General features: G+C 45.3%; 1 protein-coding gene across 1 annotated transcript in view; it reads left to right on the plus strand.

Moving 5' to 3' along the window:
* The window catches only part of LOC144501720 (dynein axonemal heavy chain 17-like), an 832067-nt gene that overhangs the window by 74700 nt on the left and 734982 nt on the right, over positions 1-22385 (plus strand). The window contains exons 7-9 of the mRNA XM_078225682.1: positions 4010-4135; positions 14993-15145; positions 15388-15474. Coding sequence (XP_078081808.1) covers positions 4010-4135; positions 14993-15145; positions 15388-15474 — 366 coding nt within the window. The remainder of the gene's footprint in view (positions 1-4009; positions 4136-14992; positions 15146-15387; positions 15475-22385) is intronic.

Here is a 22385-nt window from a genome sequence, read left to right on the forward strand (position 1 = left end):
ACTTGGCCCATCGAGTTTGCATCCACAACTACCACTAAAGGCATACTAATCCCATTTTCCTGCACTTGTCCCATATCCGTGAATGTTATGATATTTCAAGTGCTCACCCAAATACTTTTTAAAGGTTATAATTGTTTCCAGCTTTCACTACCTCCCCAAGCACTGCATTCTGGATTCCCACCACTCGCTGAGTGATTTTTTTTTTCTCAAATGCCCTTTGACTCTCTGCCCCTAGTGATTGACCTCTCAATCAAGGAGAACATCTGCTTCCTACCACCCTGTCCATATTCCACATAATATTATGCACCTCAATCATGTGCCCCCTTCAGCCTTCTCTGCTGTAAAGAAAACAATCCAAGCCTATCTAGTCTCTCCTTATAGCTCAAATGTCATTCCCAGGCAACATCCTGATGAACCTCCTCTGTACCCACTTTAGTGCTATCATATCTTTTCTATAGTGATGTGACCAGAACTGTACATAGTACTCCAGCTGTGGCCTGTAGAACTCCAACATTACCTCCTTGCTCTTGTACTCTATGCCATGACTGATAAAAGCAAGTGTTCCATATGACTTCTTAACTCTCCTACTTACCTGCTCTGCTGACTTCAGTGATCTGTGAATAAATATCCCAGTATCCCTCTATTCCTCTGAGCTCCCCAGTGTCCTGCCATTTATTAAATGCTCTCTCATCTTGTTTCTTCTTCCAAATTGCATCACCTCGTGCTTATCAATGTTAAATACCAGCTGCCGCTGCTCTGCCCATTTGACCAATCCATCTATATTTTCCTGTAACCTACAACCATCTTCTTCACTATTAACCACCCTACCAATCTTGGTGTCATTTGCTTAACTTTCTTCCCACATTTTCATCAATATCATTTCTGTATATAACAAACGATAAGCATCCCAGCATTGATCCTGGACGTCAGCATCCAGTCAGTCAAACAGCCTTCTACCACTACCCTTTGTGTCCTATTACTAAGCCAGTTTCTGATCCATATCGCCAAGTTTCCCTGGATTCCGTGTGCTTTAACCTTCTCAATCAGTCTCCCATGTTGGACCTTGTCAAAAACTTTGCTAAAATCCATTTAAACCACATCAACTGAACTTCTCTGATCCACACACGTGATCACATTTTCAAAACATTCTAACAGATTTGTCAGGCATGACCTCCCTCTGACAAAGCCATGCTGACTATTCCTAATGAATCCATGCCTTCCCAAGTGGATATTTCTCTCCTTCAGAATTTTCTCCAATAGTTTCCTTACCATTGACGTGAAACTCACTGGTCTGTAACTTCCTGGTTCATCTCTGCCACCTGTCTTGAAAAGCAGAACCACCTTCTCCATCCTCCAGTCCTCTGACACTTTCCCTGTGGCCAGAGAAAATTAAAAATTTGTGTCAGAGCCTCTGCAATTTCCTGCCTTACCTCCCACAGCAGCCAGTGATGTCAATTCATCTGGGCCTGGGGATTTGTCCATTTTTAATCCCATCAGATACCACCCCATTTCCTATGTCAAACTGTACAAGTTCTTCAGAGTCCCCCTTCCTGAATTCTGTATCAATGTTCTCCTTTACCTGAGCGAAGACCGAAGAGAAGTATTCATGTAACACCCTTCCAATGTCTTGCAGCTTCACACACACATTGCTCCCTTGGTCTCTAATGGGCCCTACTCTTTCGCTGGTTAACCTCTTCCCTTTAATGTATTTTAAGATTTTCCCTAATCCTGTTCGCAAGTCTTTTTTCATGTCCCGTTTTTGCTCTTCTAATTGCTTTCTGAAGTTCCTCCTGCACTTTTTATATTCCTCTAGAGCAGCAGCTGAATTGCTCCCTTTGGACATGCTAAAAGCCTTTCTCTTCTTCCTCATCTAGTCCTGAATTGTCCTAGACACCCAGGGTCCTCTGAACTTATTGTTCCTACGTTTCCCCCTCAAGGGTACATGTTGGATCTGTACACTTCTCAGCCCTTTTTTGAATGATTCCCACTGCTCTTCTGTAGACTTACTTGCAAACAGCTCTTCCCAGTCGACTTTGGCAAGATCCTGCTTTATTTTAATTAAATCTTAAAATCCAATTCAAAGCCGTCTTTTGCAAGACATCTTTCTCATTGTCCATAACTGATTTGAACTGTAGCATGTTGTAGTCATTATCGCTAAAATGTTCCTCCCCTGCCGCATTGAACATTTGCCTGGCTTCGTTCCCCAGAACCAGATCCAGCACTGCGCTGTCCCTTGTTGGGTCTTCTACATATTGATACAAAAATCTCCCCTGGAGACATTTTAAGGAACCTTCCCCCTCCTCTAAATCCTTAACACTATCACTATCCCAATATTTGTTGGGAAAGTTGAAATCTGCTTGTATAATTGCCTGATTATTACTCTTACACACCTCTGTGAACTAACTACATGTTTGCTCCTCTATTTCCTAGTAGCGCAGCTAGTTCGGAGGCAAAAGTTTTCAGTACTTTTGCCAAAATGCTGTCAAGGCTCATAGCCTTTGCAGTATCAAGTGGCTTCAGCTGTTTTTTTTCATATCACATAGATTGAATCAAGTTGGCTGAAAACTGGCATGTGATGCTGGGGACCTCAAGAGGAGGCCAAGAAGGAACACCTCCTTAGCACTTCTGGCAGAAGATTGTTGCAAATGCCTTGACTTTTACAGTGATATGCTAGGCCTCTCCATCATTGAGAATGGGATATTTGTGGTTTCTCTTTCTCCATTAAGTTGTTTATCACCATTCACAACTGGGTAGTGTCAAGACTGCATAACTTAGGTCTGTTTGTTGGTTGTGGGATCAATTAACTTTGTTGATTACATGCTGCTTCTGCTGTTTGACATGCAAGTAATTCAGCTTCATTAGGCTGATACCTGATTTTTAGGTATGCTCTGTGCTGTGCCAGGCATGGACTCTTGCACCCCAGCACCAGGCCAAATAGTCTGGATCCAGACCTCACATGGACATGACCAGTTGGAGCTGGTCAACAGCAAGATCCCGCAGCCCAACAGCTATGTGGTAGCTTTCAACAGCAATCAATATGTACACAATCATCGTCATCTCTTGCAAGTATCGGTGCCATCACCAACAGCTAACGCGGCAACTCAACTGCCTTGCTATGACCACAGGACCTCCATGTCCACGTTCATGCATATCCCATTCGAGGATCTGTATAACATCTGTACAACATGTACACACAAGGTGTCTCGAGAGTCCGGTGAAATGGATAAGGGCCATAGAACAGTCTCCCCTCTGCCTGCTGGTGGTATCACGCACTCCAGGGTCTGACAGGCCCAGCACAGACTATCGGGGTTTCATCACCATATATATCCATTCATATCCATGTTTGGATTGGCGAACTTTGTTTGTGTTGTCTTCTCTGCTGTTTACTGTCATTGCATGCTGAAAGAAGGGGGAGAGGTACGCACAATGCGCTATGCACCAAGTTGCAAGAGCCAAATCTTTGTTTCACTGTTCACACAAACTTTTGTACACTGTTGTATAGCTAATTGCTTATGTACATATATGTCTGTATATAGTTTTCACTGCTTACACTGCTTACACCGCATATCACATGGGATCCAAACTAATCAGGGAGGATATGTACTGTGTTGTCCAGTGACTACACAAGTGTTTTTTACAGCTGCAAAGCTAGCTAAATAAACTTACTATTATTACAGTCCTTGTTACAGCACAGTATAGAAAATCTGGGCAATGGTAACCACCCTATTCTTTGCCTGGTATTTGTATAGCCATGTATGTTACTTTCCACTTATTCAGTCCAAGTCTGAATGTTATCCTGGTCCTGCTGAAAACAGTGTTAGTGTTTCAGGTCTATGAACAAAGGTTACAAGTAATAGATCTGAAACATCAATTCTGTTTCTCGCTCCACAGATGCTATCACACATGTTAGCGCAGCATTTCCTGTTTTTATTTGTTAATATTAGACTTGATTATGAAAAGAGCTATGGAAACATTTACCTTTATTAACATTAAGATCATATGGTTTTAGGTGTCTCCCTATGTTGATGTTGTACTGCATACAGTTTGTTTAGTGTGGGCCAATTCTCGATATTACAACACCCCTGCCAGAATCATCGTTATTTTACAAGAGATTTTCAATCTCTTCATTGATATGGTATGTATACCTTTTTGATTGCATAGTAGTTTTCAAACCGATGTTTTAAACAGTTTTATAATATGTTACAATTCTAGCCTTGAAATTAGACTGCTACCTATTTAAGAAACAATTGCTTACATTTTTCTTGTTTACATCACTATTTTGGACCCTATTTAAATGCTCCATTAGCAATCAGTCATTAAAATACACTGATATCCTTGCTGTATCTTTATGGGTATTTTCAGCATGCTGGCTGACTCCCCAAGTTCAACAAGCATATTAGAGCAAGCCGTTCACCAGCATCCTGGGACCCATGGCTGGTTAGTCAGTAAATTTGCATCCTGTGCTGACTTCTACCTTGCAGACACCATGGGTGGGATTTTCCGGCTCCGCTTGCCCCAAAACTGGAAAATCCAGCCAGGGGTCAATGGACCTTTCCGTGGTTCGCCCCTCGCCTGCTTTGATTTCCGTGGTGGACGGGATGGCAAAATTGTGCCCCAAATGTCAACACTGTGACACTACTTCCTTCCTCCCCTGGATCATAACCCCATCACTAAACATCAAGCCATATTTTTCTGAACAGTCAATGACCTCATCTGCTCCAATGATTTTCCCTCTGTGATTTCCAAACTCATAGTTTCTCAATTCCGTCCTCTTCCCAAGACCCATAAATTGGATTACCCGAGTAGATCTATCATATAAGTGTTCCTGTTCCACTGAACTGATATTTTTCTTGAGTCCCATTTTCTGCCCTTGTAACGTCTCTCCCCACCTACATCCACGACTCTTCTGTTGCCCTCAACTTTAAAACTTCCAGTTTCCCGATCCTAACCATGGGTCTAATCTCTCTACACCTCCATCCCCAAACATGATGTAGGATGGTATGAAGACGCTCCACTTCATTCTTAAATGGAGGCCCAACAAGTTTCCATTGACCACCACTCTTCACTGCTTGGTTGAACATGCTTTTGTCATTACACGTTTTTTCTTTTAATTCATCTCACTTCCTCCAAATGAAAGGCATGGAGACAAGTGTGATTCCTAGATATGCCTGTCTTTTTAATGGGATATGTGGAGCTTGTACCAGTCCTATATGAGGTCCCATGCCTCAAGTCTTTTCGAGTGACTTGATGATTGCATCAGCGCCATGTCCTATTCACGCTCTGATTTGGAAAACTTCATCAATTTTCTTCCAATTGCTTCCAATTTCCACCCTTCCCTTAGTTTCATTAGGTCCGCCTCTGACTCTTCCCTCTGTAAGGAAATTAATGGGTGGAATTTTATGAACAAAAATTCTAAGTGTCCAGCAAGCGTGAAAATGGGAAAGTTGGAGATCTGTTTTTTAGGCGAGTCTTTACTCTCAATCTTATGCACCTTAGTGCATGAAAAAATGAGCTAGACTGATTCTGGCTACTAGAGGCAATGGGTGGGGCTGAATTCGCCAGCCAGCATGCTCTAGCGGCAGAGGGAGCTATTCTGCATGTGCAAACCTCTGGCTGCACATACGCAATTGCAACAGCAGAGGCCTAACAGAGAGACCTGTCAGGCCTCTGCTGTTGCAGCCAGCCTCAACCAAGCCACCCCCCCCCCGCTATGGCAGGCCCGCAGCTAATTGGGAGCTCCACACCGCCCGAATGTATTGTCCCTGCTCCCCCCCCGCCGCCCAGTCCAATCACAACCCACCGATCACAGCTGCAGAGTGGCAGCAGTACCCCACCTCCCCTACTGATCACAGGCAGAATGCGCAGCAGACCCCCCCCCCTCGCTCCCCCGGGGAGTGGCAGTAGACTCCCCTCCTCCCACCAATTGCTTGCAGAGTAGCAGTGGGCCCTCCCTCCCTCCTCCACCGATCGCAGGCAGAGTGCGCAGAGGGTCCCTGCTCCCTCCCCACTTGGACAGCCCAGGCCTGGCTCCGCTCCCCATTAGGCCCTGTCCCCTTCAGGTCTCACTCCCCCACACAGCCCCCTTCAGGCCCTTTCTCTGGCACTGCCCAGTGGGCATTGCCAAGGTGCCAGGCTGGCACTGCCCAAGGTGCACCCTCCCTTGCCCTCAACCCCCCTGGGGGTGCCTCAATGGCCTCCACTTCTACCGGCGAGGGCAACACGATTGTTCATGGGAAGGTGTTTCCATCACTGGAGAGAACCTCTCTTGGCGAGGCCATAAAGGCAAGTGAACCCGGACTGTTGTGTCCCGGGCTCACTGATCACATGGTAATGATCATTTTAATAAATGTAAATAATATATTCAGCCTTATGCTGGAAATGGGCGACAGGCTGATCTGGTGCTGGTAAGATTACGAGAGCCGAGAAATCGGGCGCAATCCTGAGCGGCATGGTGGCTCAGCGGTTAGCACTGCTGCCTGGGACCTGGATTCGATTCCCGGCTTGGGTTGCTGTCTGTGTGGAGTTTGCACGTTCTCCCCGTGTCGACGTGGGCTTCCTCCAGGTGCTCCATTTTCCTCCCACAGTCCAAAGACATGCTGGCTAGGTGTATTGGCCATGCTAAATTCTCCCTCAGTGTACACAAGCAGGTGTCGGAGTGTGGCGACTAGAGGATTTTCACAGTAACTTCATTGCAGTGTTAATGTAAGCTTACTTGTGACACTAATAAATAAACTTAAGCTTATAATTCTATGTTCTTGTGTGATTTTAGCGGCTCGCTACGCCCATTGATGGGCAGGGTGAGCCGGTAAAATCGCGGCCAATATGAATGTTTATATGTGTTTGTTTTAGTTTTTTGTCTGTTTTAGTGCATTAGCACCTGCAGTAGCATATCCTACACGAGGCTTTCGCATCCTGTTTGTTTTGTTGATTTCTGTACTATAAAAGTGTTTAATAGTGTTTAAAATAGTGAAATGTTGTGGTTTTATTCTCTGAGTATGTAACTTTCATTTCAAATTTCATATACTGTGTGGTGAACCATCGTTGGTTCCCACCAGGTAGTACTGAGCCAGGGTCTGGCCAGTACTATGAGTCTGTATATATGTTACTGTTGGGGTTAGGGTTGGGCTATTCTACATGTTACTGTTGGGGTTAGGGTTGGGCTGTTCTACCTGTAATATAGTTATTATGGTACATCCCAGTCGGGCTCCGCCTCCTGGGAGAGGTATAAAGGTCACTGCTCTGTCTGGGACCCTTTAGTCTGGGATCGTGTATTATATATGGTAGCTCTATTGTAGTAGTCAATAAAAGCCTTTATTTCCTTGAGCATCTCTAGCCTCGTGAGTTATATCGCGCATCAATTTTATTGACTACTAATTGAACTCTCGTCGTTGAAAAAAAAAGAAAACGATACAGAGAGCATGGAGCAAATGCTTAAACCCGAACGGCTTACACTGGACCCAGGTGCGGCGGGCGCCTCGAACATCTTCGACCACTGGTTGAAATGTTTTCAGGATTACCTCGAAGCCTCCGCAGCGGTCACCACAGACGACGACAGACTCCGGGTCCTCCACGCGAGGGTAAGCGACGCTGTATATTTAGCAATCCATGCGGCCACCGACTACAAAGGGGCCCTCGAGCTTCTTAAGAAGCGCTACATTAAACCGCCAAACGAGATGCATGCTCGATATCTCTTAGCCACTCGACGACAGCAGCCCGGCGAAACGACGGAACAGTATGCGTGCGAGCTCCTACAGCTAGCCAGGGGCTGTAACTGCAAAGCAGTGTCGGCAGACCAGAACATGAACGACCTCGCTCGAGATGCGTTTGTGGCGGGAATCGGATCGTCTTATATCCGACTTCGGCTGTTGGAGCAAGGTAATCTTGATCTCACTAAGTCTATAGAGCTAGCGGATACGCTAGAAACGGCCTCCAAAAGCCTGGCGATGTATCCCGACGACCACGTGCAGACAGCGTGGCAGGGGCAGTCACAGACCCCACTTCATCCAGCGGGACCGAAAAGCTGCGTGATGGCATTCCCACCCTCGGGCCTGACGACGGCAGCAGCTCCAGGCGGCCCGCGGTGTTACTTCTGTGGGGGAGTGAAGCACACTCGGCAGCGATGTCCCGCTAAAGCGGTGTTGTGCTCCGCCTGCGGCAAGAAGGGGCATTATTCGAAGGTATGTCGATCCAAACTTACATCCAGGAACAGCAGTGCGGCGTGTGACTCCCCGGAGCCGGTTTCCTCGTCATCGGCATCGTCAAGGGTTTCTTCCACGTGCGAGGCCAGGACGTCGCCATTCCAGACGACGGAGTCGCAAGAGACGCGCGACCACCAGGGATCGCTGATTTTGGTGCCATCGCCCACGTGCGACCTATGGGAGCAGCCATTTTGGTCGGCACCGACCGCAAATGACCAGCAGGGGTCGCCATCATCCATCTCAGCTGCCTGCAGTGGCGCTCACGAACCAACGGTGGCGTCGATCATCCTGGACCAGGCAAAGCCTCACAGACTCGACAAGTCCATGATGGACATACAGGTAAACAAACGCACGATTTATTGTCTGTTTGACAGCGGGAGCACGGAGAGCTTTATTCACCCAGACGCCGTGAAGCGGTGTGGCCTCCAGATCCAGCCTGTCAAGCAGACAATTTCGATGGCGTCAAGGTCCCGGTCTGTCACCGTGCTAGGGAGTTGCGTGGTAAATCTAACGGTGCAGGGCACGGTTTACGAGAGCTTCAAGCTCCTGGTGTTACCGCACCTTTGCGCGCCAATACTCCTCGGACTAAATTTCATGGTCCACTTGAAGAGTGTAACCCTACAGTACGGTGGGCCACTCCCTCTGCTTTCAGTGGGAGAACAGCAGCCTCCAAATTGCCCAACGCGCTCCACCTGTAGCCTCTCGACGCTTAAGATTACCACACCCTCCTTATTCCAGAATCTCGTGCCAGGCTGCAAGCCCATCGCGACTAAGAGTAGGCGTTACAGCGCTGAGGATCGGATTTTCATTCGATCTGAGGTTCAGCGGCTCCTCAAGGAAGGGATCATACAACCTAGCGCTAGTCCTTGGAGAGCGCAGGTCGTGGTGGTCAAGAGTGGGAACAAACCCCGGATGGTCATAGACTATAGTCAGACTATTAACAGATACACGCAGCTGGATGCGTACCCCTCCCGTGCATTTCTGACATGGTCAACCAGATTGCGCAGTACCGGGTGTTCTCCACCATCGACCTAAAGTCTGCCTACCACCAGCTCCCCATTCGCCCAGAGGACCGACAATACACGGCTTTTGAGGTGGATGGTCGCTTGTACCATTTTCTAATGGTTCCTTTTGGTGTCACCAATGGGGTCTCGGTCTTCCAGCGTGCTATGGACCGAATGGTGGACCATAACGGACTGCGGGCTACCTTCCCGTACCTGGATAACGTCACCATCTGCAGCCATGACCAGCAGGACCACGATACCAACCTTCTTAGATTCCTACGCACTGCATCTCGCCTGAATCTGACCTACAACAGGGAGAAGTGTGTATTTCGCACGCGCCGCCTAGCTATCCTCGGATACGTGGTGGAAAACGGGGTCATTGGCCCTGATCCAGACCGTATGCGTCCCCTCCTCGAACTTCCCCTGCCCACTAGCGTAAAAGCACTGAGAAGATGCTTAGGCTTCTTCTCTTACTACGCACAGTGGGTTCCCAATTACGTGGACAAAGCCCGTCCGCTCATCAAGTCTACCTCTTTTCCCCTAGCACCAGAGGCTCGTTTGGCCTTTGAAAAACTAAAAGCCGACATCGCGAAAGCCACGATGCACGCTATCGATGAGTCCATCCCCTTCCAGGTGGAGAGCAATGCATCTGATTTCGCCCTGGCCGCCACACTTAACCAGGCGGGCAGGACCGTTGCCTTTTTCTCTCGCACCCTCCAAGGCCCCGAAATTCGACATTCAGCGGTGGAAAAGGAGGCCCAGGCCATTGTGGAGGCCGTCCGGCATTGGCGCCATTACTTGGCGGGAAAACGGTTCTCCCTGTTCACGGACCAGCGGTCCGTGGCGTTCATGTTCAATAACACGTTACGGGGCAAGATCAAGAACGATAAGATCTTGAGGTGGAGAATCGAACTCTCCACCTATAATTACGACATCATGTATCGTCCAGGGAAACTCAACGAGCCCTCGGATGCCCTGTCGCGTGGAACATGCACCAGTATGCAGGAGAACCGATTGCAGGCTCTCCACAATGGCCTCTGCCATCCAGGGGTCACTCGGCGCTACCACTTCATAAAAGCCCGGAATCTACCCTACTCGGTGGAGGATGTCAGGTCCATAACCAGAAGCTGCCGGGTATGCGCGGAATGCAAACCGCACTTTAAGGGCCCCCTTCCCTCGATAGATCGGAATGTGCACTTCCTCAATGTGGTTGATGAGTACTCACGATTCCTTTTTGTCATTCCCTGTTCTGATATGACCGCTGCCACGGTTATCAAGGCATTTCGTGATCTTTTCACCCTGTTCGGTTACCCCTGTTACATCCACAGCGATAGGGGCTCGTCGTTCATGAGCGATGACTTGAGGCAATACCTGCTCTCATACGGGATTGCCTCTAGTAGAACCACGAGCTACAACCCTAGGGGTAACGGACAGGTGGAACGTGAGAATGCTACAGTCTGGAAGGCTGTCTTACTGGCGTTGAAGTCAAAAGGCCTTCCAGTCTCCCGTTGGCAAGAGGTGCTCCCTGATGCGCTCCACTCCATACGCTCACTCCTGTGTACGGCAACCAACGCTACTCCCCATGAGAGACTGTTTTCATTCCCTCGGAAGTCTTCCTCTGGGACCTCATTACCGTCTTGGTTGACGTACTCAGGACCTATCCTCCTGCGGCGACATGTTAGGACCCGCAAGTCCGACCCTTTGGTTGAACAGGTCCATCTCCTCCACGCCAACCCTCAGTATGCCTATGTGGCATACCCTGACGGACGAGAGGACACGGTCTCGATTCGAGACCTGGCGCCAGCAGGGGTCTTGGAAACCCCTGTCGCTCCCATACCTCCTGTTAGAGACCCCCCAACTATTGTTTCCTCTCCTGACATGGTGCGGGCAGCATCGGGACCATCACTTAACCCTTTTACTCCCGTGTACAGCTTGCCTGAGTCCAGGAGATGGTCGCCACTTCAAGGCGTGTCCGAGTTCAGCGGATTGTCACCACCTCGGGGTCAACCGGCCCGTGAGACATTGGAGGAGCCGTTGGACACCGCCTTGGGGAGAACGCCACCGCGAGTGCCTACACCGGTGTCATCGCCGGTGTTGAGGAGGTCACAACGACAGTGCGGTCCCCCTGACCGCCTGAACTTATAGACTGATGACCAATTGTTCTGTGTTTTTTTTGTACCCCGCCGGCCTTTGTCTTCAAAGGAGGGGTGAATGTGGTGAACCATCGTTGGTTCCCACCAGGTAGTACTGAGCCAGGGTCTGGCCAGTACTATGAGTTTGTATATATGTTACTGTTGGGGATAGGGTTGGGCTGTTCTACCTGTAATATAATTATTATGGCACATCCCAGTCGGGCTCCGCCTCCTGGGAGTGGTATAAAGGTCACTGCTCTGTCTGGGACCCTTCAGTCTGGGATCGTGTATTATATATGGTAGCTCTATTGTAGTAGTCAATAAAAGCCTTTATTTCCTTGAGCATCTCTAGCCTCGTGAGTTATATCGCGAAAACAGGTTTCTGGTTCCTAACTGGATCGTAGCAAAATTTTGGGGTCCTGTCTGGGATCATACCAATATCACAGAATCCCTACAGTGCAGAAAGAGGCCATTCAGCCCATCGAGCCTGAACCAATAACAATCCCACCCAGGCCCTAACCCCGTAACCCCATGTATTTACTCTGCTAATCCCCCTGACATTAAGGTACAATTTCACATGGCCAATCCACCTAATCCTCTCATCTTTGGACTGTGGGTGGAAACCAGAGTACCCGGAGGAAATCCACAAAGACACGGGGAGAATGTGCAGAATCCACACAGTCACCCAAGGCCGGAATTGAACCTGGGTCCCTGGTGCTATGAGGCAGCAGTGCTAACCACTGTGCCACCGTGCTGCCCCTTGCAGCCCGTATTTGGAGCTCTAGTCTGGGATTGTAACATCTTCCATAACTTCTTTGTCTCAATTTCTGACAAGAAGCTCAATGACTCCCACAGCTACCTCGACTGCACTTCCTCACACCGTACACCCTGTAAGGACTCCATTCTTCAACTCCTCTGACACACCTGGTCCAATTATGCAATCTTCAACACTAACATTTCTGAGATGTCTCCTCATTTTTCTTTTTCCTTCAACTAAGGATGCACCCCCCCCCCCCCCCCCCCCCCCGCAACCCCTCCACCACAACCATGGGTGGCAGGATCCATGACTGTGTCCCCAACATTTCCTAGCATTTATTTTGCCCTCAACCCTTCCCCTCCCCCCGAGAACTGCGTTATGGTTCTCCTTGTCTTCACCTTCCACCTCAACAATCCCCGTTTTCAATGGATCATTGCTAGTGTGATACCACCACCAAACACATCTTCTGCACCCTTCCCTTCCACTTTCAGCATTCCAAATGTTTCCTCTGTGAGACCCTTGTCCACTCTTCAATCACCCCAACACCTCGCCCCTATCCAAAGCACTTTTTGATGCAAAGGCAAGATGTAACACCAGTCTTTTAATCTCCTCGCCATTCAAGGCAATAAATACATCTTCCAGGAAAAGCAACGATTTATAAGTGCTCCTTTCAATTTAATCTACTGTATTTGCAGCTCCCAATGCGGTCTCCTCTACACCGTGAAGACCAAACACAGATTGGGTGACTGCTTTGTGGAACGCTTCCATTCAGTTTGCAACCATGATCCCAAATTTCCAGTGACCTGTCATTTTAATTCTCCACCTTACATTCACGCAGACATCTTTGTCCTTGGCCTGCTGCACTTTTCCAGTAAAACTAAGCACAAGCTTGAGGAACTAAACCTCATCTTTCTATGGGCATTTTATAACTTTCTGGACTCAAATTTGGGTTCAACAATTTCAGGCTATAATCTGTTTTCTTCTTTGCATGTTTTAGTTTGTTTCTGACAGTATAATTTGGCTTTTAGAAAGAAGCACACCTTCTCTATGCACATCATTTGATTTTTTTCAGAACCTTTCGTCCTGCAAGATATTCTGACGTTGAATCTCTCCTGCCTCCATCGTATCACAAACGTTTTTGTCCTTGCCCCACTCACCCCTTGTTCAAAACCGATGACAGTCAACTTATGTCATACCCCCCTGTATTGCAAACCTGTGCAAATGTAGTTATACACGTAATTGTAATTCGCAGCCTCAAAACTTCACTCATCCGCTGTTTAGAATGTTGAACACTCACCTTTTCCATGCCACTCCAGGTAGAAAGCACACATTGCGCATGCACTAACTCTGCGCATGCACAAGTTTCCTATTCATGATTTTACGTTTTGCGAGGATTCATGGGAATGAAATCCCTGTGAACAGCCAGAGTTGCCTGAACATCTCTAATTTTTCCAGCGCTAATGAAGGGTCGTCATCCTGAAACATTGGGCAGAATTGTACCACTGCTTTACGCCCGTTTTGCAGTGGGAAAATGCTGTAAAATCGGGTGGAAAGTGGTTAGCACGAGTGGTGCTGGTTTTTGCGACATGACAATGATTTATAACTTTCTGGACTCAAATTTGGGTTCAACAATTTCAGGCTATAATCTGTTTCTTTGCATGTTTTAGTTTGTTTCTTACAGTATAATTTGACCGACATGATTTTACGACACCCAGATTTCCAGTGTGGTCAGTCTCTTGCCGGAAATGGGTGAAAGGCTGGTTAATTTATTTAAATTTATTAAAATAGGGTTTTGAATGTGTTTAGCGAACCCGGCACTCAGTCGTCTGGGCTCGCTTGGCTTTATGGCCTTGGTGAAAGAGGTTCTCTCTGGCAAGGAAAAAACCTGCTTCCCATGAATGGGGAATAGTTGTATTGGCCTCACCGGTGGAACCAGAGGCCATTGAGGTCCCCCGAGGAGACCAAGGGCAAGTTGGGGTACCTCTTGGGCAGTGCCAGAGTAGCAGTGCCAACCTGACACCTTGGCATTGCCAGCCTGGCACCTGGACAATGCCTACTGGGAACCTAGGAAATGCCCACTGGACAGTGCCGGAGGCGGGGCCAATGGGGGTGGAACCTGTGGGTGGGTGGGGCCTGTGGGGGCAGTACCAGAGTGTGGGTGGGAAATGTGGGGGGCAAAGCCTGTGGGTGAGCAGGGCCAATGGGGGCAGGGTCTGTGGAGGGAGGGAGCAATGTGGGGGTGGGACCTGTCAGAGGAGGGGACCCGCTGCCACTCTGCATGCGATCGGTGAGGGAGGGTGGCAGGGCCACGATCGGTGGGCGGCGGGTGCTGCGCCTTGGGCCATGGACCCCTGTGATTGCGACAGGGGTGGGGAGCTGGTTGAGGCGACCTGCAGTAGCAGGGGCCTGACTCTCTGTCTCTCAGACCCCTGCTACTGTTAATGTGCATTTTCAGCATCAGAGGTCTGCACATGCGCAATACCTCCCCCTACAGGCTGGTGGGAGCATTAAGCCCCACCCACTGCCTTCTGTAGCGAGACACAGACTCGCCCAAAATTTTAAAGACAGAGTGCATAAGATTGAGCCTGAAAATGCACCCAAAAGACGGATGTGGAATGCTCCCAGTTTCATGCCCGCTTGACACTTAGAAAAAATCTTGTAAAATTCTGCCCATTAACTCTGTTTCTCTCTCTACAGACATTGCCTGATCTTTCTGGCATTTTCTAATTTTTATTTCTGATTTCCAGAAACCGCAGTATTCTGCTTTTCAAAATGTGCACTATGGTTTTGATGACAATTTTCAGTTATAATTTATGGTATTATCTTCAGTCTGTATGGATGCAGGACACTAATCCTACATTTTGGAAGAATAATTAACATAATGAAAACATTTTTCTGTAGACCTGTCGCTTTTTGAATCCAGATGAGTTAATGAAAGGATTACAGGGAGAAATAGAGGAGGTGCTGGGAACAATCCACCTGACAATATCTGTCTTGAAGAAGCTTTACCAAGTTTATGATCATAACCGGTCTGAAATGCACACATTCTTTAAGGTACTATACATACAGAATGCCTTACATTGACCAATTTAAAATAATAAATTTGAATACTTTTACATAAGTGTTGTCATCAATTTATTGTTTTTATCCTGTAGAAAAGGATTCAAATCTGATAACTTGTGTTCCAGAGAGAAAAGGGGACTGGCATCAATATATTTGCATGATAGTTGTGAGAGAATGCTACCAAACGTTTCTCTGATAATTATTACAGAAAAATACATTACCTTCTATTTCAGGATAGAGAACCAAAATATTGGGAGTTCCCTTCGCGTCTTGTGTTTGCAAGGTTGGACAGATTTATGCACCGATTGCAGACTATTGAGGTACGGTATTTTATATATATTTTGTTTTATTTCTTTGCTAGGCATTAAAGTGCAGAGCACTCTCATTTTATCACATCATGAATGGTGGAGCATAGGCTGTTGATCAAAGTTGTTCACTGTGCGTGTTCTTAATTTCATTACTTTCCTCTTGAATAAAATCATTAGAAAGTGAGATCATCTATGCAACTGTCACACTTTTGGAATGCTACTTCAAAAATAGAATCATAGAATCCCGACAGTGCAGAAGGAGCACATTCGGCCAATCACGTCTGCACCCTCTCTCCAACAGAGCTAGGCCCTCCCGCCACCCTATCCACTAACCCCACTAATCCCCAAAACCTGCACATCTTTGGACACTAAGGGACAATTTAGCGTGGCCAATTTACCTAACCTGGACTTTGGGAGGATACTGGAGCACCCAGAAGAAACCTATGCAAACATGGGAGAATGTGCAAACTCCACATAGTCACCCAAGGCTGGAATTGAACCCAGGTCCCTGGCACTGTGAGGCAGCTAACCACAGTTTCACCCTGTTGCACATATGGTCATGTTATGTCATATATGATTTTTGGCTGTTAAATTGAGCATTGAAACTCAAGATATAACTCCGTAACTCCTAATTGTTGTATGAATTGCAATGAAGAGCACCCATAGGTGTAATGGCAAAGATACCTCATGTGCTGTAGTGCACCTGGTACTACCCTAGAATGTACCTGAGCATCCAAATAATTGTCTCTCCAGTATCTCCATTTTACTGTAGACAGAGTGACATCTGCTGCAGCCTGATTTAAAAGCATTCTGAAGGTCTGGTACAACACATTCTCTGTTGTTGACAGCACCATGATATTAAGTTTCTCTGCAAACAAGCCTTCTGAAATTTAGAATCTCTACAGTGCAGAAGGAGGCCATTCGGCCCATCGAGTCTGCACCGACCACAAACGCACCCAGACCCTATTCCCGGAACCCCACATATTTACCCTGCTAATCCCCTGACACTAGGGTCAATTTAGCATTGCCAATCAATCTAACCCGCACATCTTTGGAGTGTGGGAGGAAACCGCAGCACCAGGAGGAAACCCATGCAGACACGGGGAGAACTAGTCTGCATTTTGTCTCTGGCAACTTAATGATATGTTTGACATACATTTATCACTTAGCACAAAACAGACACGAACTGGTGAGGGAAATACAAATTTTAGATGTCAACTTTGACTCAGTGATTGCAATCTCACTTGCAGTCAGAGTGTTTCAAGCCTTATTCCATAGACTAAGCAATATAGGTTGACAGTTCAATGCAGGTATGAGGAAGTGCTACGCTATCAGGAGTGCCAACTTTTGAAGATATGTTAAAACAAGACCCCCTCTCCCCTATCAGGAGTATGTAAAACATTATGCGATTATATGAGATTTTTTCTGGTGTCCTAACCAACCTTTATTCCTCAATATAAGGGTGATTGTTATGTTGTTTAAGGGTAGAAAATAGCAACCCAGCAATTCCTGATCATCATCCCCACCAAGTGATCAGACAGAGATTTTGGAGTTTTAAATTGGCATTTATTCAAGCTGCAGCAGGAAAGCCTGCCTTCTACAAGGTGACATACAAACTTCCTGAGTGATACATAGCATGAGCAATTATACTTTTGGTTATCTTGGAAATAATCTGCATATATCAATCACAAGTATATATTTGTTCTGAAGTCATTGATATCCAATTACAGCTAATAGTACTAATTCTTTCATTTATGTCAGGTGAATATAGTTAACCAATTACAGTCTCTAAATGCCTGTCTAATTCTAAGACATTTCTAACGAATCATGACTACATGGCTACACCATCCAAACATCTACACCTGCTGTTATGGCTACCAGCTTCTTGTTGATCAAAGTTCCCATGCTCTTGTCGCTTGTTTGTGCAGCTTATCCGTAACTACATGGAAACAAGTTCACAGCAGTTTCCTAGGGGAATTCTGCTGTACTCAATTCACAGGGGAACTCCAATGCATTCAACGATTTTAACCCCTTGAGTGATTAAAAACAGATGAAATGATAGACATTAACACATGGGCTGAAATTTTCCAGCTCTTCCCACGGACAGAATCTTCTGGTCCTGCCAATGGCTACTTCCCGCTGTGGGTTCCCCAGTAGCGCAGGATGTAATCAATGAGAGGCCCCGTTAATGGCGACGGTCCGAAAGATTCCCGATCATTGCACGGACTAATTTTACAGTCTACATAAAGAATTTATACAATGCTTGTTGTAGTTCAGGTCAGAAACTCCGAAGTGTTTTATGAAGTCTGCCTGGATCATAAGTTTTGCAACTTGAATTTGGCTAGGGTAAGCATGAGATGTTCAGGTAGGATTCAAATGACCCACGAGGGAGCTTTTATCAAACAAAGTTTATTTAAGAATACAGTTAGCATGTATAGAAAGAACATTAGCAATAACTTTTACCAATAACAAGAAAAAAAAGCACCGTAATATTGTAATAAACCTTAACAGCTAAATACCATTCCAACAAAACAAATTCCACAAACAAAACCCTTGCCACAGGTTTAGCACAGAAAAAATGAATGCTCATGTGATACTGGAATTTAGTCATTTGGTTCTCAAGGTGCTAACTAGCCAACCTCCAGAATTTTCACTCCAAGAAGGCAAAAAGCCTTGCTTCCAGCTAGCCAGCAGATTTTACAATCCAGGGAGAGGGAGAGAGAAGCACTGCTATCCATTTGACAACCAGGACAGCGTCTGACTAAAAAACGCAACCAAACTGAAAGTGAAACCTTGAATTCACTATGAAAAGAAACTGTCCAAAACACATCACCTGACACCCACTCTTCCCCATAACAATGCAGGGTCATAAAACAAATCCCAGAAAGTACCTGAGGCCCAGAGAAAAAATGAACAAAACTCATTTAAACCATTGAAGCAGCAATAAAAGGACTTCTAACGGACAGCCTGGCAACCATGAAGAAAACCAAAGCTGCTTATAGTTGCATAGAACATGGTTTTAAAAAAAAATTTCTTAAAGGTACACTAGCGTCACACCTCCCCTTCAGAAAGAAATGAACCATCAATATTCAAAGATAGTTTCATTTTTCAAACCCTTTCAATTTTACACTACTAGTTATCTACAATAAATATGCATATTTTGCAAAATCAAAACATGCAAACAGAACAGTAATATAGTCCATTTCAGCCCTAGTCTTCCACCAATTGAACACTTCTTCCTGTATAACCTTTGTGAAAAAATGCTTCCTCTCCAAGATCCTCCTTCAGTTCTTAATCCTGCTTTGATTCCAAATCTGATCTCAATTTGGTTGTTTCAATAATAATTTAGCTCTGGTAATGTCCTCAGAGAAATAGGCAAGATCAGGAGGAGAACACATTACCTGTGTGTAATCAGGACCATTCAGAAAGGCCATTTTATCTCTCCTTTTTCTTGTTAATTGGCCTTAGCTCCTCCTCTGCAAAACAATTCGACTCCTTTGTTTGCTCGAGATCTGCACCATCATTTCTGCACACTCTTTGGATAAGGCACACAGCAGATTGTCTTCCTTGGTGTCAGAACCCATTTTGACCATGGCTCCAAAAACATTGTAGCAGTTACATTGCTGCAAATACAACCATAAGTTATTGGAACACCAGCTGTGTACAATACTGTTTTACTGGATATCCACATCTCTGCACACCGTATAGAATCATTTTGCCAGCAGCTCATTTCAAATGATGGTACCATTTCAGCAAACAGTCTGATTTCACGTTGTTGTCCTTTCCTTTGATCCATAGCAGTACAATACTTCCACTCCTCAAACTCCTTTTTGAGATCACACATGTTTGTTAATTCATCTACACTTTTCTTCACATAGATGATGAGCTGTTTTTGACAGTCATGCAATTTATGTTCAGACAATTTGAACAATTCAGGAACAATTTCAAAAACAGGCAACTTGTCTTGTATCTGTCTCCACACCTGCTCACTTTCTTTGTTCACATCATTATTGTCCAACAACTGGTTCTCCTCCACCTTTACCAGTGATTGATCAAGACTTTCAGCTGCTGCATCTCAAACTGAGTAAACATCAGCTTCTCCTTCTGAACCTCTGCCAACTTGAAAGGTCATATTTGCAAGGATGTTGTTTAATTGGAACAGCACTTTCCACATCTATATCATGTATAACAATTCTAATACTTCCCAACTTATTCCCACATACTTGTTCATGTATGACTCTTTCAGGTCATTTCAATTTTTCTCTGGAAGGTAACCCAATAATTTATCCCGATTCCTAATAACTTCCTCATTATCCAATTTAATTTGAGGAATGTCAAGTTCAGAGTCATCTGGATTCAGTTCTTCACTCTTGAGTTATGACCACTAAAACATCCTCCTTCTGCTTCCCTTCCCGACAAAATACCTTTTAAACATAGAATCATATAGTGCAGAAGGAGGCCATTCATCTCATTGAGTCTGCACCGACTACAATCCCACCCAGGCCCTATCCCCATAACTCAATACATTTACCCTAGCTTGTCCCAGTCTCAGAATGCTGACTTACTAATTTCTCCTTAATCAATTTAAGTGGTTCTCTTACCTCATGACCAAAAATCAATTCAAATGGACTGAATTTGGTTGACTCATTAGGTGCATCCCTAATTGCAAAGAGTAGAAATGGAATTCCTTTATCCCAATGCTCTGGATAATCTTGACAATAAGCCCTCAACATTGTCTTTAAAGTTTGATGCCACTGCTCTAACGCTCTCTGCGATTCTGGATGGTACGCAGTTGATTTAAATTGTTTTATTCCTAAGCTATCCATAACTTCCTTCAATAACTTTGAGATAAAATTTCACCCTTGATCTTATTGTATTTCTGTGGGTAATCCATATCTAGTAAAAAATTGACGTAACTCCTCTACGATCCTTTTAGCTGTAATATTGCGTAATGGAATGATCTCTGGAAACCTAGTAGACACATCCATTTTGTTCAGTAGATATTCATTCCCACTTTGCTTTTTAGGGAGGGGTCCTACACCATCGATTAAGACCTTGTAAAAGGTTTCTCAAATGCTGGAATGGGCAATAAGGGTGCTAGTTTTATCAGTTCTTGAGGTTCGCCCTATGACTTGACATGTGACATGACCAGCAAAATTTAACCACATCTTTATGCAGTCCAGGCCAATAAAAATGTTTTTGTATTTTAGCTTGAATTTTCCTTGCTCCCAAATGACCTCCTACTGGTACCTCATGTGCTACCAACAACACCTCCTTTCTATACGCTACCAGTAATACCACTTGATGAACTTCTGCCCACTTTTCATCTGCCTGAATTTGTAAAGGTCTCCATTTCTTCATTACGACATCATTTTTAAGGTAATAACATTCTGGTATATACTCAGATTCCTCTTCCGTGTATGCTTTCTGAAAGAACTGTTTTATTTCTATATCTTTCTATTGTAATTCTTCCAACTTCATCCTCCACCTGTTCTTGTTCTTTTCCAATCTGATCAAAAATCGCTTCTGATAATTGAACTTTCTTATCTTCACTCTTTGATTTCTCCTCTTGTCTTAACCTGTGACTTTATGACCACAATCAGGAAAAATTCCAGGATATGCATCCTTCAACAACTCAGTTGTTTGATTCTCCACTGACATTTCAACCACAGTAGGCATCACTCGCACCAGCGATCCAGCTATATCATTACCCAAGACAAACTGTACTCCTGGACAAGATAATCTCTGTATTACTCTTACCACTACTTCACCATGCTTCACTGGACTCTCCAACCTCACCTTATATAATGGAACAGTACTCTTCTCACCCTGAATTCCACGTATTACTATCTTTTCTGGTAATACTCCTTCCATACTACATAAGATCATAGAATCTCTACATTTCAGAAGGAGGCCATTCGGCCCATTGAGCCTGCATCGACAACAGTCCCACTCTATCCCCGTACCCCCACATATTTAGCGTGCTAATCCCCATGAAATTAGGGTCAATTTAGCATGGCTAATCAACTTAACCAGCACATCTTTGGACTGTGGGAGGAAACCGGAGCACCCGGAGGAAACCCACGCAGACACGGGAGAATGTGCAAACTCCACACAGTCACCCAAGCCGGGAATCAAACTCGTATCCCTGGCGTTGTGAGACAGCAGTACTAACCACTGTGCCACCGTGCTGCTCCATAACGCCTCATCCCTTACCATCAATGCTTGACTTGCTCCCGTATCTCTTTAAATTTTAACTTCTTTACCTACTCCTCCTGGTACACATGAGTAAACTTTATCCACACAAGTAAATTCTTTAAAGAGATCTGGCACCTTCTTATCAATCAACTCCTGACCAGGCTGTGCATTCTTTTGCACCTCTTTCACTTTAATTGGGTTTTCTTTTACCATTTTAACAAACTCCACTGGCTTATCCTGTTTTACCATGTCAGTCTTCCCAGTGCTTTTCTTAAACCATTAACACTACAACTTTGCATGGCCTAATTTATTACACTGAAAACATCTGAGGCTTTTAATTTCTCTTCCATCCTCCTGTATTTCTTTTTTCGCCTGAGGTACACTTTTTATTATCTTCCACAGGATCTCCTTTACCTTTACCACCTGAGGCTTTCTCTTTTCCCCAGTTTCTATCCTTCACAAGCTGAAACTGATGTTAGAAACCAAACTTTGATTTATGAATTAATTGATAATCATCTGCCATTTCTGCTGCAAACCTCACAGTTTTAACCCTCTGCTCTTCCATGTGAGTTCTCACTACATCAGGAAGTGAATTTTTAAACTCCTCCAAAATAATATTTTCTCTAAGAGCTTCATACGTCTGGCCTATTTTCAAAGCCCTTGCCCACCTATCAAAATTACTCTGTTTGATCCTTTCAAATTCTATGTATGTTTGACCAGGTTTT

This window comes from Mustelus asterias, chromosome 12, assembly GCF_964213995.1.
Source record: "Mustelus asterias chromosome 12, sMusAst1.hap1.1, whole genome shotgun sequence".
Classification (NCBI taxonomy): Eukaryota; Metazoa; Chordata; class Chondrichthyes; order Carcharhiniformes; family Triakidae; genus Mustelus; species Mustelus asterias.